The sequence below is a fragment of the Pristis pectinata genome, chromosome 1 (genome assembly GCF_009764475.1).
Source record: "Pristis pectinata isolate sPriPec2 chromosome 1, sPriPec2.1.pri, whole genome shotgun sequence".
In the NCBI taxonomy this organism is placed as follows: Eukaryota; Metazoa; Chordata; class Chondrichthyes; order Rhinopristiformes; family Pristidae; genus Pristis; species Pristis pectinata.
Window position 1 is genome coordinate 148,436,938 of NC_067405.1, and position 16,327 is coordinate 148,453,264.

Below are 16,327 nucleotides of genomic sequence, written 5' to 3' on the forward strand. Positions count from 1 at the left end.
AAGGGAGTGCTGGTCGGGGTAATGTTCTCGAGGTTGTAGATATTGAGAGAGAGGATGTGTTGAAGTTGTTAAATAATATTAAGACAGATAAATCTCCGGGGCCTGATGGGGTTTTCCCCAGGCTGCTTTGAGAGGCTAGGGAGGACATTGTTGAACCGCTGGTAAGGATCTTTGAGTCCTCGTTGTCCACGGGGATGGTGCCAGAGGATTGGAGGGTTGCAAATGTTGTCCCCTTGTTCAAAAAAGGCAATAGGGATAGTCCAGGGAATTATAGACCGGTGAGTCTCACGTCTGTGGTGGGTAAGCTGTTAGAAAGGATTCTAAGGGATAGGATTTATGAACACCTAGGGAATCATGGACTGATTAGGGACAGCCAGCATGGCTTTGTGAAGGGAAGATCTTGCCTCTCAAGCCTGATAGAGTTCTTTGAGGAGGTGACCAGGAAGATTGATGAGGGTAGTGCGGTGGATGTGGTCTACATGGATTTTAGTAAGGTGTTTGATAAGGTTCCTCATGGTAGGCTTCTTTAGAAGGTCAGAGGCTGAGGGATCCAGGGAAGCTTGGCTGTGTGGATTAAGAATTGGCTTGCATGTAGAAAGCAGAGGGTTGTGGTGGAAGGAGTGCCCTCGGATTGGAAGGCAGTGACTAGTGGTGTCCCGCAGGGATCGGTTCTGGGACCTCTACTTTTTGTGATATTTATAGATGACTTAGATGAGGGGGTGGAAGTCTGGGTTAGTAAGTTTGTGGACGACACTAAGATCAGCGGTGTTGTGGATAGTGTGGAGGGCTTTCGGAGCTTACAGAGGGATATTGATAGGATGCAGAGCTGGGCTGACAAGTGGCAGATGGAGTTCAATCCGGAGAAGTGTGAGGTGGTACACTTTGGAAGTACAAACTCCAGGGCAGAGTACAGGGTAAACGGCAAGGTACTTGGCAGTGTGGAGGAGCAGAGGGATCTGGGGGTTCATATTCACAGTTCATTGAAAGTTGCCTCACAGGTGGAAAGAGCAGTTAAGAAGGCCAATGGGATGTTGGCTTTCATAAATCGCGGGATTGAGTTTAAGAGCCGCGAAGTGATGATGCAGCTTTACAAAACTCTAGTTAGGCCACACTTGGAGTTCTGTGTTCAGTTCTGGTTGCCTCATTATAGGAAGGATGTGGAGGCGTTGGAGAGAGTGCAGAGGAGATTTACCAGGATGCTGCCTGGATTAGAGCGTATTGAATATGAGGAGAGGCTTAAGGTGCTAGGGCTTTATTCACTGGAAAGGAGGAGGATGAGAGGAGACATGATAGAGGTATATAAAATATTGAGAGGAATAGATAGATTAGACAGTCGGCGCCTCCTTCCCAGGGCACCAATGCTCAAGACGAGAGGGCATGGCTTTAAGGTTATGGGTGGGAGGTTCAGGGGAGATGTCAGGGGGAGATCTTTCACCCAGAGAGTGGTTGGTGCATGGAATGCACTGCCTGGGGTGGTGGTGGAGGCAGATACATTGGACAGGTTCAAGAGCTTTTTGGATAGGCATATGGAGGAACGTGAGATAGAGGGATATGTGGGAGGAAAGGGTTAGGTTGTGTGAGGGTGGTTTGATGGACGGCACAACGTGGTGGGCCGAAGGGCCTGTTTTGTGCTGTATGGTTCTATGGTACTAGTGCCCTCTTCTCTCCTTCCCTACCGAGCCACAGGGCTGGACTCTGTGCCAGAGACACTGCCACTGTTGCTTCCCCCAGGTAGGCTGTCTCTCCCAACAGTACTCAAGCAGGAGTACTTATTGTCAAGGGGTACAGCCACAGGGGTACTCTCTAGTACCTGACTCTTCCCCTTCCCCCTCCTGACTGTGACCCACTTGCCTGATTCCTGTGGTCCTGGCGTGACCACCTGCCTATAACTCCTCTCTATCACCACCTCATTCTCCCTGACCAGACGAAGGACATCGAGCTGCATCTCCAGTTCCCTAACACGGCCCCTCAGGAGCTGCAGCTCGACACACCTGGTGCAGATGTAGCCCTCCCGGAGGCAGGGAGACTCCAGAAACTCCCACATCTGACACTGAGTACAGGAAACTGCACTCATACCCCTTCCTTAACTCAAGTCACCTACCTTTCCTTGCCCCTTTAAGCCGAAGCCCCTTGAGCCAAAGCCCAAAGCACTCTGCTACTTTTCACTCCACTGCCCGCTCCGATGCTACCCGCTGGATAAGGCGGTTTGCTTTTTAAACTGCCCGCACCTTACCTGCTGATGTCACGCGCCTGCGCAGTCCAGTCCCCACTATTCCTGATTAAAACTTATATAACTTATATAAAAAAAAGAACCTTATAAAACTAAACCTTATAATAAAAATCCTATAAAAACAAAACTTATCTGTCCCGAAGTCCTGATGTTTGCCGAAACGAAACCCACAAAATCTCCGTTTTTTTTTACCCGCTTTTTTTAAACTGCCCGCGACATCTGTTTAACATCTACTTTCTTCACAGTCACTCCACTTGGTGCCCTGCCACTCTGTTTCCCATCTCCCTGCAACTCTAGTTTAAACCCCCCCCTCCCCAAGCAGCACTAGCAAACCTTCCCGCAAGGATATTGGTCTCCCTCCAGTTCAGCTGCAAACTGTCCTGTTTTTTGAAAGAACTCTTCAAAAGTGCTGTGACTAGCAGTGTCCCACAAGCATTGGTCCTGGGACCTCTGCTTTTCGTGATTTTTATTAATGACTTGGATGAGGGGGTAGAAGGGTAGGTTGGCAAGTTTGCAGATGACACAAAGGTCGGTGATGTTGTGGATAGTGTGGAGGATTGTCGAAGATTGCAGAGGGACATTGATAGGATGCAGAGGGACATTGATAGGATGCAGAGCTGGGCTGAGAAGTGGCAGATGGAGTTCAATCCAGAGGCGGTACACTTTGGAAGGACAAACTCCAAGGCTGAGTACAAAGTTAATGGTAGGATCCTGGGTAGTGTGGAGGAGCAGAGGGATCTGGGGGTTCATATCCACAGATCCCTGCAGGTTGCCTCACAGGTGGATAGGGTAGTTAAGAAAGCTTATGGTGTTAGCTTTCATAAGTTGAGGGATCGAGTTTAAGAGCTGTGAGGTAATGATACATCTCTATAAAACTCTGGTTAGACCACACTTGGAGTACTCTGTCCAATTCTGGTCACCTCATTATAGGAAGGATGTGGAAGCATTGGAAAGGGTGCAGAGGAGATTTACCAGGATGCTGCCTGGTTCAGAGAGTATGCATTATGAGGAGAGACTAAGGGAGCTAGGGATTTACTCTTTGGAGAGAAGGAGAATGAGAGGAGACATGATAGAGGTATACAAAATATTAAGAGGAATAGATATTGTTATTGGTTTATTATTGTCACTTGTACCAAGGTACAGTGAAAAGCTTGTCTTACAAACCGATCGTACAGGTCAATTCATTACACAGTGCAGTTACATTCAGTTAGTACAGAGTGCATTGATGTAGTACAGGTAAAAACAGTAACAGTACAGAGTAAAGTGTCACAGTTACAGAGAAAGTGCAGTGCAATAAGGTGCAAGGTTGCAACAAGGTAGATCGTGTGGTCATAGTCTATCTCATTGTACAAGGGAACCGTTCAATAGTCTTATCACAGTGGGGTAGAAGCTGTCCTTAAGTCTGGTGGTACGTGCCCTCAGGCTCCTGTATCTTCTACCTGATGGAAGAGAAGAGAGAATATCCAGGTGGGTGGGGTCTTTGATTATGCTGGCTGCTACACCAAGACAACGAGAGGTAAAGACAGAGTCCAAGGAGGAGAGGCTGGTGTCCGTGATGCGCTGGGCTGTGTCCACAACTCTCTGCAGTTTCTTGCGGTCCTGGGCAGAGCAGTTGCCATACCAAGCCGTGATACATCCAGATAGGATGCTTTCTATGGTGCATCGGTATAAGTTGGTGAGAGTCAAAGGGGACAAACCAAATTTCTTTAGTCTCCTGAGGAAGTAGAGGTGCTGATGAGCTTTCTTGGCCTTGGCATCTAAGTGATTTGACCAGGACAGGCTGTTGGTGATGTTCACACCCAGGAACTTGAAGCTCTCAACCCTCTCGACCTCAGCGCCATTGATGTAGACAGGTGCATGTACACTGCCCCCTTTCCTGAAGATAGAGTAGACAGCTAGTGCCTCTTTTGCACGGCACCAGTGCTCAATACAAGAGGGCATGGCTTTAAAGTAATGGGTGGGAAGTTCAAGAGAGATATTAGAGGAAGGTTTTTTTTACCCAGAGAGTGGTTGGGGCATGGACTGTGCTGCCTGGGGTGCTGGTGGAGGCAGGTACATTGGTCAAATTCAAGAGATTACTTGATAAGCATATGGAGGAATTTAAGATAGAGGGATATGTGGGAGGAAGGGGTTAGATAGTCTTAGGAGTGGTTTGAAGGTCGGCACAACATGGTGGGCCGAAGGGCCTGTATTGTGCTGTACTGTTCTATGTTCTTCCATAAAGGACAGGTCGTGCAGCAACGTCCAGCTGACTGGGACATTGCACGGCAGTGGGGCCAGACCTATCCTCCACAACACCAGGTACAGGTAGAACTTCAGCACGTAGTGACACTTGGTGCCCACGTACTTTGGATCCACACACAGCCTTATAGAGCCACACACGAAGGTGGTCATCAGGATGAAGGCAACGTTGGGTACACTTTTGCCCCCATTCTTCAGGCACTTGTACATTTTGAGCATCGGATTCACTCTACCTTGGATCCCCAGATGAACTGGAAGACATCCTGGGTGATTATCGAGGCAGAGGAGAGGGGAATGGGCCACACCTGCGCCAAATACAGCAGCCCTGAGAGCACATCGCACCTGATGACCAAGTTCTTCCCAGTTATTGACAGAATGCCGTTTTCACAGACCCAATTTTTGTTTGACCTGCCCAATCCGCTCCAACCAATTCTTGTTACACACCTCAGCCCCTCTGAACCAGATCCCTAGCACCTTCAGATAATCAGACCTGACGGTGAAGGGGATGTTGGATGGGTCAGGCCGGTTGCAGAAGAGCATGGCGTTGCTCTTCCTGCTGTTGACTCTGGCCCCCAATGGCAACTCGAACCAGTCGCAGATGCTGATCAATCTGCGAGCTGACTGTGGATCAGAGCAGAAGACGGTGACGTTGTCCATGCACAGGGAGGTTTTGACCTGGGTGCTCCCACTGCCTGGCAACATCACCCCTCTTGTGGTCTCATCCTTCCTGATTGATTTGTCAAAGGGTTCTATGCAACATGCAAACAAGACATGAGAGTAGACAATGCTGCCTGACTCCAGACTTGATGGGAAAGCTATCTGTCCCCCACCCACTGCACTACGGTTATTTGTGTAGAGCAGGGTATGCTTCAACGGAAGTGCCAGCAATGCCTTGGAGCTCAGCCACTGAGAGTGCACAATCACAAGCATTGCTCACACCTTGCAGCTCAACCACTGAGGTTGGGGTGACCTTGGTTCAGGGAGCAGTTGCTGTAGGATGAATAACTACCTATTGGTTCTGAAGATGACTTTCACTCTCCCATGCAGACATCCCCAGCACCATTTACATTGGGCAGGACACATCTTTTGCATGCCCAACACTAGACTCCTAAAATAGACGCTCTATTCTGAGCTCTGTCACAGTGCTGGTTGACTTCCCGTATCCTGCCCCACCTTTTGATAGCCGCTCTTTAAGTCACCCTGTATCTAAAATTTGTACAATGGTTCCTCTGTTGATGTACCCTGGTTTTCTGCTGCTTGGTACTCACCTCTACTTGCCCTTGGGCTGGGGAACCTCAGTTCATCAGTAATGCTATTCACATTTGGACCACATGATGGCAACTGAGCTTAACATTTTTCTTCTGGTGTTCACCAGCTGCAAAATTTGAAGAGTTAAAAGTGTGTTTGTGTATGCATGTGTGTGTGAGATATTTCATTGTGTAGCTGGCCTCTCACATTATTGTCAGCCCCCATCTTATCTGTTAAAGAACTAATTCACTGAAACTGATGCAACAGTAGACATTGGGGAAACTTGGGGACGGTACCAACCTACTATACTGGCCCAGTTCACAGCCCTGACAGTTCAGGCTACTATCTAGCTTGCTACATTATCCAAGTCCACTGCCCCTGCAGTCCAGGACATGATGTACAACCCATCACACTGCCCTGGCAGTCCAGGACATGATGTACAACCCATCAAACTGCCCCTGTAGCCCAGGACATGATGTACAACCTGTCACACTGCCCTGGCAGTCCAGGACACTATGTACAGCTCTCGCACTGCCCTGGCAGTCCAGGACACTGCGTACAACCCATCACACTGCCCTGGCAGTCCAGTCCAGGCGATTAGGTAGAACCTGTCCCTGTGCCTCAGACACTGTGTCGGTAAAACACTGAAGCTTTTTTTTTGCAGTTCTTAATGAGGATATTATGATTGTGGTAAATTTGAGGGACATTTGGTTCTTTGCAGTAATGAAATGAGAAACCACCTTATGTAGAAGATAGATTTCCAGCACCTATGTTATCTGAAATAGAAAGCCTCCAATTTATTGCTTTTTAACACATGGTGGCAGCACAGTTCAGACTCTGCCAGTAACTAGTTCAGTGTGCTGGTGTAGGCAAGGTAGTGTGTCCCAGAATGCCAGGGCAGTGTGCTGGTACATTGGAGAAGGTTGGCTATAGTGTCCTGAAAATTTTAGGATTACATACATATGGGACAGGAACAGGCCGTTCGGCCCAACCGGTCCATTCTGGCACTTCCCTCGAACTTCCTCCGGTCTCATCATCTAAACCTGCCAGTGTGACCCTCTGTACCCTTTTCCCTGATGTGCTTGTCTGGTCTCCCCTGAAGTGCATCTGGACTCCATTCAACCATTCTCTGTGGAAGTGAGCTCTGTTTTTTTCACTTTTCTTTGGGTAAAGAAGTTTCTTCTAAACCCCCTGTTGGATTTCTTGCCGACTCTCTTGTACTGACGGCCTCTGGTTCTGTTCTTCCCCACAATGGAAACATTCTCCCTGCATCCACCCTGTCAAAATCTTGCCTTGTTTTAAGGACCTCTGTAAGGCCACCTGAGACTCCTTTACGAAAGAAAACAGAGACCCGTTTTGTTCAGCTTTTCTTGATATTATACCTTTTCACTTCTGGTATCATCCTTGTAAATCTTCTCTGCACCTTCTTCAGTGCTTCTGCATCCTTTTTACAATATGCATGCAGAACTGTACGCAGTATTCAAATGTGGACAAAACCAAGGATTGATACAGGTTTAGTATAACTTCTCTTTTTAATTGTGTCCCTCCAGAAGTAAAACCCAAGCATTTTATGTGGTTATCTATGGTGCAGCTTTTAGTGATGGATATTGATGTTCCAGGATCCCCTTGTTCTACTGTCCCACTAAGCAACCTCATTATTCTTCCTACCAAAATGTGCTACCTCATTTACTTGTGTTAACATGTATCTTCCAGTTATTTACCCAGTCTGCGAGTTTATGAATGTCCTCCTCTCATTTGTTGTGGTCCTCAGTTTTGGAATCCCTCTTAATTTGGTCATGTTTACAAGTTTAGAAATGATGTGCTTGATTCCTCCATTGTTAATGTAAATTGTGAACAGCAGATCTTTGTGGAGCACCAGTTCTTCAATTGTGAATAACTGCTCTTTACTCCCATTCTCGTGTCTTGAAGCTGGCTACAATTCACTCTGCCACTTGTCCCCTGACTATGCTTGCAGGTTCCCCTTCAAGTTGCACGCCATCCTGACTTGGAAATATATAGCTGTTCCTTCATTCAAACTAGCTCCTACCCAACATCATTGTTGGAAACTGTTTCACCAGCAGGACTGCAGCGTTGCATGAAGGCGGCTCACTGCTATCTTGGGGAATTAAGGATGGGCAGTCAAAGCTGGTCTTGCCAGTGATACCCAAATCCCCAAAAATAAACTGATGAAAAACTCTGAATTCTTCAACCTTATTCATTTATCTGCTGTGGGCAAAGTCCTTTGAAAATGAGAGATTTCATTGCCGTTGTCTTTTCATTGTTACATCTTTGAAAAATTCAATGAGATTGGTCAAGCAGTACATCCCTTTGTGAAATGCAAGCTGAATATTCATAAGAACACAAGAAGTAGGAGAGGGCCATTCAGCCCTTTGTGCCTGCTCTGTCAATCAGTAAGATCACGGCTAGATAGGGTAGACAGTCGGAGAGTCTTTTTCCCAGGATGGAAATAGAGGGCATGGTTTTAGGTGAGAGGGGGACAGTTTAAAGGAGATGTCCAAGGCAAGTTTTTATTTACTCAGTGGTAGGTGCCTGGAATGTACTACCAGGGGAGGAGGTGGAAGCAGCTGTGATAGCAATGTTTAAGAGGCATTAAGAGAGAGACGTGAAGCAGGAAATAGAGGCATACGGAGCATGTGCAAGCAAATGGGATTAGTTTAATTTGGCATCATGGTTGGTGCAGACACGATGGGTCGAAGGGCCTGTCCCTGTGCTGGACTTTTTGCTAATTATTATTCCTAACACCAGGGATGAACTGACTGATTTATAATTGCCAGTTCATGTTTTCTCCCCCTTTTTTAAATATAGGTATTAGCTACTCACCAGTCCTTTGGCACTACTTCTTTTTCTAAGGATAATTAGATTTGTGTAGCAAAGTGCCTGCTGTCTTTTCCCAAGATTCTTTTAAAATACAGGGATTAAATCCATCCGGACAGAGGAATTTAGCCTCTGATTTTGATTTAGTTTATGAAATGTATCCCCTTTTTCTATTTTAAATAACCTCATTTCAGTACTCGCCTCATCACATAATGTCATGTCCAACTGGTCTGTCACCCAAGTAAATACTGAACTAAATAATGGTTTGATATTTCTGCCATCCCCCTGTCGTTACCTGTGGTGTTATCCTATGTCCCTAATGACCCCATTCACACACCAACTTTCCCCTTTATCCCAACAATCCCAACCTTGTCATCAAACCTGCAGACAAGGGAAGTGCTGTTGTAGTCTAGCATCCTGACCTCTACCTTGCAGGGGCCAGATGCCAGCTTTCTGACACCTCCTTGTACCTTCCTCTGGACTGTGACTCCACTTAGGAACACAGGGCCACCATCTCACAGACTTTTACAGATCTCATTGCATCAGGGAAGATCTCCCCTCCATTGCCTCCAACTTCATAGTGGCCCAACTCTGCACTGTCCACTTCCATCCCTTACCCAAGGTCCATGAACAGTATTGCCCTGGTAGCCTCCTTGTTTGTGCCGGCTCTTGCCCCACTGAGTTCATTTCTTCATATTTAGACTCCATCCTGTCTCCCCTTGTCTTGTGCTCTCCCACTTACCTCTCATGCCCTTCACTATTTTGATAACTTCCAATTCCCAGCTCATCTTTACCATGGACACCCGGTCTCCATGCACCTCCATCCCCCATCCCCCATCTGGAAGGTCTTGGGGCCATCTGTTTCTTTCTTGAATAAAGACCTACCCAGTTCCCTCCACTAATGCTCTCATTGACTTGGCAGAATTTGTCCTTGTCCTCAACAACTGCTTTTGATTCCTCTTGTTTACTGCAAGTCAAAGGGGTAGCCAAGGGCACTCACATGGGCCCCAGCTACGCCTGTCCTTTTGTGGGAACTGTCCTTGTTCCGAGCCAATTTGGGCACCCTCCCCCACCCCCAACAACTGCATCAGTACTACCTCCTGCACTCATGCAGAAACCATCCATTTCATCCCCTTCGCTACCAACTTCCACCCTGCCCTCAAATTCACCTGGACCATCTCTGATCCTTGTCTGGATCTCTGTCTCCATCTCAGGAGACAGATACCACTGACATCTTCTATAAACCCACTGACTCCCATACCCACCTCGACTGTACCTCCTCCCATCCTACCTCCTATAAGGATGCCATTCCTTCTTAATTTCTTTGTCTTTGTTGCATCTGTTCTCAAGGTGAGCCCTGCTGCTCTAAGGCTTCTGAAATGTCTCCCTCCTTCTTTGGGACCACGGCTTCCCCTCTGCCCGAGTTGATGGAGACCTCACGTATTTCCTTCACTGCTCTGCCCCCCACTGCCACCCGAGGCAGAACAGCAATTCCTCACCTCACCAGCCTCCGCATCCAGTACATCATTCTCCACCATTTCCGCCAGCTCCAACGTGATCCCACCACCAGTCCCATCCTCCCCGATTTCTGCTTTCCACAGGAACCACTCTCTTCAGGACTCCCTGGTCTGCTCGTCCGTCCCTGAACCCTGGCACTGCAACCAAGGAGGTGTAACAACTGTCCCTTCACTCCCCCATCTCGGCCCCATCCAGGGACCTAAACAGCCCTTCCAGGTGAGGCAGAGGTTCACCTGCACCTCCGCCAACCTGGTCTACTGCTTGCAATATGGGCTCCACATTGGAGAAGCCAGGAAGCCAGGTGTAGACTCGGTGACCATTTTGCAGACAACCTGTGCAATCTCTGCAACAGCCATCTCAAGCTTCCAGATGCCTATCATTTTATCTCCCCTTCCCACTTCCACACCAACCTGTCCTTGGCCTTCTCCATTGCAATGAGAATTACAACCCAATGGTGTGAAACTTAAATTTTCAAGTTTCAGGTGACCCACTCCCCTGGTGTTCTCCTCCCACACACACTCACCTGTGCACCTCGTTCTCTTCTCCTATCCACTCCCTCCCACCTGGTACCATCTGCCCATCACTCCGTCCCTAACTGGTTCCTCCCATCACCTACCACCCCCTCTCCCACCCTCTACATACACTGGAAATCTTTCCTGTTCCCCCTTGGTCTGGTGCAGGGTCTTGGCCTGAATCAACAATTTGCACCTTTTGCCTTCATGGATGCTGCTTGACCTGCTGAATTCTTCCATCGTTTGGTTTGTAGTTCCTTTTTTTTTCCAATGTGTCCATAAAATATTTCATTTGTTTTATGTTTCTTCATAATTTAATTTGATAGTTGCTCTTCGCTTTCCAATATTGTTTTGCCTTCTCTTAATTGCATTGTACTTTTTCTTGTACTTAGAACTGAATGAGAAAAGCTGTTCCCAGTGATCCAAAGTTTGGGAAGATAACTGCAATATCTACTTTTTGTTTTAAAGGTTTGCTACTGTGAAATATGATCGAGGAACAAGGAATATCAAGAATCAGTTCATGCATCTGACCAACTACAGTATCAACAAGAAAAGCCGTGACTATGTCAGGTAATGAATGACTGCCTCTGCACTGCCCTGGGAGTGGCTGACAGGATATTGTGGAAGGAACTTTACTCTGTGTCTAACCACTTTTTTGTGTGTTTTCTTCTGTGTTTTTGTTCACATATTAATAACATTTAAAAGTAAAATGTGATCCTTGCTGTCCAGGATGCACTCCAGCCCCTGCAGTGCCCACTAGTCCTGGAAGTCCTCCAGAAAGCCAGTAGACACCACGTGGCATCTTTCTAGGGACACCCAGGCACGGACGTATCCTTGGAAGAGGGGCAGGCAGTCAGCTGGGGTGGAACCCTCGACGGCCTGCAGCCTGGACCTGTGATGAGCTACCTTGAGGAGAAACCCCTTGAAATACTCAGACAGGGACAGCACCCTCTTACTCGGTATAAAATGGAACACCAATTCCCCCAAGCGGAAGAAATGGCAGGTGCCCTGGGAAGTTGTGAACTAACTTTTAAAAACCTGCTCAGGACTGCTTTCTGCAGTACTCTCCAGCCCAGGTCTCTGATGTAAAGGGGTAGGACTCCTGCACTAGGGACCCTCTGGGGACCCTCTCCCCAGACGGTAGGTGAATGTCATGGCATGTCCAAACAACGGTGGCCTCCAATGGTGTATTGACAGGGTGGTCCCACCCACAGCAAGCCTCTTCCTTGGGGCCAGAGACACACCTACTCATTCTTTCAGGAAAAAGACGGCCTCTCCATGTGTTTTAGTGGCTGCACCAAGGCCCCCAAGGCCATATAGGGTGGTGTGGTTCTTCACCCTATGTTTTGATGTCAGTGGTCAAAACGATGATGTGGCTGTAGGACTGATTACAGCCGCTCCTGCTGTATAACTGCAGGAGGGCCCCAGCACCGGACGGGTGTAGCCATGGGTTCCATGAGCCATGCCAACTTTTAGTTGAAATACTTCCAGGGAAACAAAATACTTTGGGGAAAATAAGGCGAGGGAGAGTGGAGATTAACTGGAATGGAAAGGAGAGGAAGGCTAAGCCTGAAGTCTTCGCTGAAGTTAATTTATGGTCTTTGTGGTGGACCTTCAGCTGAGGGAGGTCCCTCCACCCAGCTCAGCTGAAAGCCACTGAGGCCTGGACAAAGTCCAAGGTTTCACAAACCACCTTCATCCAGGCAGTTCTGGTGATCTGGGCAAGCAGGGGGAGGAGGGCTGTTTCCTTGTGTGAAGATTTAAAGCTACAGTAGAACAGGCAGCTGCACCTCCAGGATCTTCTAGCCTCATCGGACACAGACAAAAAAACTTAATAGGCAAATTATGATAGTGTAAACCTAAGCTGTGCCCTCAGTCATCTCACACCATGCAATCCCAGGCTCTCAGCATGGAGGAACTGTGGTAAAATTGAGTCAGTGTGTCAACTGTGGCTCAGTGGGTAGGGGACTCTTGCTTGTAACTCAGAAGATTGGAGTTCATGATGCTCTTCAGAGACCCAAATACAAATCCAGGCTGATGGAGGTTCTACCTTTCTGACGAGTATGGCCCCATCTATCCTCTTGAGTCGATGTAAAAGATTCCATGGGACAATTTGGAGGAAAAGTTGGAAGTTCTGCTGCCCTGGTCACTGTTTGTATTAATCAACACCTCGGAATCAATAATCTGGCCATTATCACATTTCTGTTCATCATCATCTTGCTGTGGACAATTTGTCTGCATTTCTTACATGACAAAAGTTATTTTTAAAAGTACTTAATAGGCTATAGTGGTATGTCTTTGTGAAAGATGCTGTATAAATGCAACATTTTTCAGTGGGACGAAATAGCAGTTAGAATTGGACATACCTTCCTTAACACAGGGCACTGCACTAATCTTCCCGTGTTGTTCTGTCTTTTCCAGCTGTGATGACCCAGAAGTGGAGGATTACGGGAACAAGTGGAGCATGAGTGCCATGCTGCGGTACCTGAAGCAGGAAGGAGTGGACACGGCCAGTGAGTGCCACCTCCCTGTGTGGCTTATAGCCCAGCTACTTTGTCACTTTTGAAATCCTTGCTCCACTGGGACATCAGTCCACTTAGCGAAAGCTTCATGGGGGCTCTGAGCTGTGTGCTCAGAGAGGAGAACTTTCCTGTGGAACTGGTGGGCTCACACTGGAAAGATTTGTTGAGGGTGTGCAGACCAGTGCTGTTGTACTACAGCAAGGATCTGCTTTCAGGTGATGTGCAGTGAGAAGCAGTGCCCCACAGGCAGGGGGATGCCACAGTGAAGGGTTTGCTGGCCAGAGCTGGTCTGTAGACTCTGGAAAGAGGCCAGTTCCATTGTTGTTTCCTCTTCCCTCCGCAGCTTTGATGGCTCAGATTGAGGACCTCATCATCAAGGCACTCATCTCAGCAGAGCTCCACATCGCCTCTGCCACCAAGATGTTCGTGCCCCACAAAGGCAACTGCTTTGGTAAGTTTCAGTGTTACTTGATGATTACTTTTACGTATTTTACATATTTCCTTAAGATGTAGAAGGAGGCTATTCATCCCATCGAGTGTATACCAGCTCTTGTAGCATACCCATCAGTTCTATCCCCCACAACCTATTCACTCACATATCCACTCCCTTCTGATTCTCCTGATTAACCTAAACTAGGAGCTGGGCCAATTGACCTCGCCGCACAAGTTTACATGGGAAGAAACAGCATCCTTGGGGAAACCCACGTGGTCAGAGGGAGAATGGACAAACTCCTCACAGATAGCATCGGAGGTCAGGGTGGAGCCTGTGTCACTGGAGCTGTACGACAGCAGGTTTAGTTATTATGCCATCCTGCCTCATCCATGTGTATTCATTGTAGCTTTGCATTGATGTGTGGCTTTCTAGACCCGACCAGAAGTCCTAACTTGCCAGGGTAAGAAAAGCCATGAGCAACTGGAGGCCATCCAGCCTATTTGCTTATGCAGTTTGCATGAGCTATCCATTTACTCCCACTTCCACAGAACATAGAATGGTACAGCACAGGAACAGGCCCTTCTGTGCAGACCATGATGCTAGTCCAAGCTAATCCCATCTGCCTGCACATGATTGATATCCTTCCATTCCCTGCCTGTTCCTGTTTCATGCCCTTTCCCCAGATTGCTGCAGATTTTCTCTCACTAGTCTCTGCCTTTAACAGTTGTACACTGAGGAACGAGTTCACTGATGCCTTAAAGAGAAGGGAACCTGCTGTCCTTGGCCTATGTGTGATTCTTGTCCTATGTGTTTGACTCTGTAGCTAAGGGTCCTCGTACATAAACTGAAAAATTAACATGCAGGTAATAAGATAATCAAGACATATCTGGAATGTTGGCCTCTATTGTTAGGGTGTTGGAGTACCAAGCAGAGAAGTGTTGTTACAATAGTACCAGGTCTCGGTGAGATCATTTCTGGAGTTGTGCACAGATCTAATCTTTTTATTTAGAAAGGGATGTACTTGGAGACAATTCAGAGAAGGTTCACAAAGTTGATTTTTGGGAACAAGGTTGTGTTGGACTAAAGCGTAAACTGGTTCATGTTGTTGCCAGTCATTCTACACATTTCACCACACATAAGTCAGTGATAATAAACCTAATTCTGATTCTTTTTAAGTTGTAGCTGAGCTGGGGATTCCTGGCCTCACCACCCCACCATCCATCCACCCTCTACATCAACCCCCACCCCCTCCATGTCTTCTGTTGGTTTTACATGAAAATTGGCATCATGCATCAGTCATGATGAACAGCATTTTCAGATGCAGAAAGTCATGCATGATAGAATACTCTGAGTGGAGATGGAGGGTGGTGCAGTGTGGGTTTGGGCTGAATGAGGATATAAAGCTGAATGTTGCAGATTAAATTGAGTCCACGCAGAATTGCAAAGAGAGATTGTGGTCTCTGTCTTGTAGCAGAATTATGAATGACTCCACCATTTGACTGTCCCAACTCGATTGCAGTTCTGTGCAGAGTGAGTGAAGTAGCCTCGCGTAACAATTTCCTGGCTGAAGGAATGGTTGTTTATAGGCTCCATGTGCCTGAGATCTGGTGGCCTGACTTGTGTAGTGCAAAGAGGGGACTGATTACTTAGTGAGGCACGACCTGTGGGCTGTTGACTCTATTGTTTGAGGTAGAGACCAACAACTCCTTTACAATTTGTTCACAGTCACAGGTTTAAACACTGGCAGCTGAGTTAGGGAGCAGTCCCTGTGTGTTAACGCATTCATTTGTGTGTGCACCTCGCTCGAGGGAATTGAGGGACATGGAATCGGTGCAGAAAAAGTGGCACTGAGGTTAAAGATCAGCCGTGGCCCTGTTGAATGGGGAGCAGGTACAAGGGGCCGAATGGCCTACTCCACCTTTTGTGTTCTGAGCGTGAGTGAGCACACATTAGCATTTCACTACATGTGTGCGCATGTCATTCTTAGAGGAGCCAGAGAAATTGAGGGCACCGGTGAGGTGAAGCCAAGCACACTGGCATGGGACAAAATTCTGTGTTCTGCAAGACCGCACTGCAGAGCATTTCGCAAAGGAAAAGTCTCATAAAAGTAAAAAATAAATAAACATGAGGAAAGAAAACCTCTGTCATGTGCTGGTTCAGAGCCAAGCATCAGATGGTTTGCTTTGAATGCGAGGCTTCAAATTAACTTGCCTCACATGGAGACAGCTGACCCACTTATTAAAGACTTAACTAACAACTTGTGGCAGGAGGTATTTCTCAGGTCGCTGTGAAGCTTGCTTGCCTTGCTGATTCAAGACTCCCTGTGGCCACCATCACCCCCTGTTCCCTCAGTGGAAAGTAAACCTGGCCCAGAAATTTCTCTCCTCTATTTTCCTTCAGTTGTTGGTTTATTTTATAAATTACTTGTGTGTTCTTTTTTTTAACTTGTCTTTAATTTGGTTTTAAATATTTTATATTGTAATTTGTTTTTATATATTGCAATCTAAGTGCAGGCTGTACCCTTTGACCTCCCACTGCTACCACAAGCCTTTGCCCTGTCCTGAGTCATTATGGAACAGAGGGCTCCGTCTTTTCCCGTGTTTTAGTCTGTAGCATTGCTTTTCTCACTCTCTTGCTCAATTGTAACTGGAAGTTTGTTTACCCATTCACTTCTTGTTTTGGCTCTTATCATGAGTATTGTTAACCTTGAGAACAAGAACAGATTGGCCTCATCAATCACCTCAGAACTCACAATAAAACAGTGCAGTAGTAAATCACCTTCAGTCTG

The 16,327-nt window shown here is 47.1% G+C and overlaps 1 protein-coding gene across 4 annotated transcripts in view; it reads left to right on the top strand.

Annotated features, from left to right (window-relative positions):
- The window catches only part of ttll5 (tubulin tyrosine ligase-like family, member 5), a 310,846-nt gene that overhangs the window by 59,044 nt on the left and 235,475 nt on the right, over positions 1-16,327 (top strand). For all 4 annotated transcript variants that reach the window (XM_052023200.1, XM_052023373.1, XM_052023446.1 and 1 more), the window contains exons 10-12: positions 11,053-11,154; positions 13,006-13,097; positions 13,450-13,557. In XM_052023200.1, the coding sequence (XP_051879160.1) occupies positions 11,053-11,154; positions 13,006-13,097; positions 13,450-13,557 (302 nt within the window). The remainder of the gene's footprint in view (positions 1-11,052; positions 11,155-13,005; positions 13,098-13,449; positions 13,558-16,327) is intronic.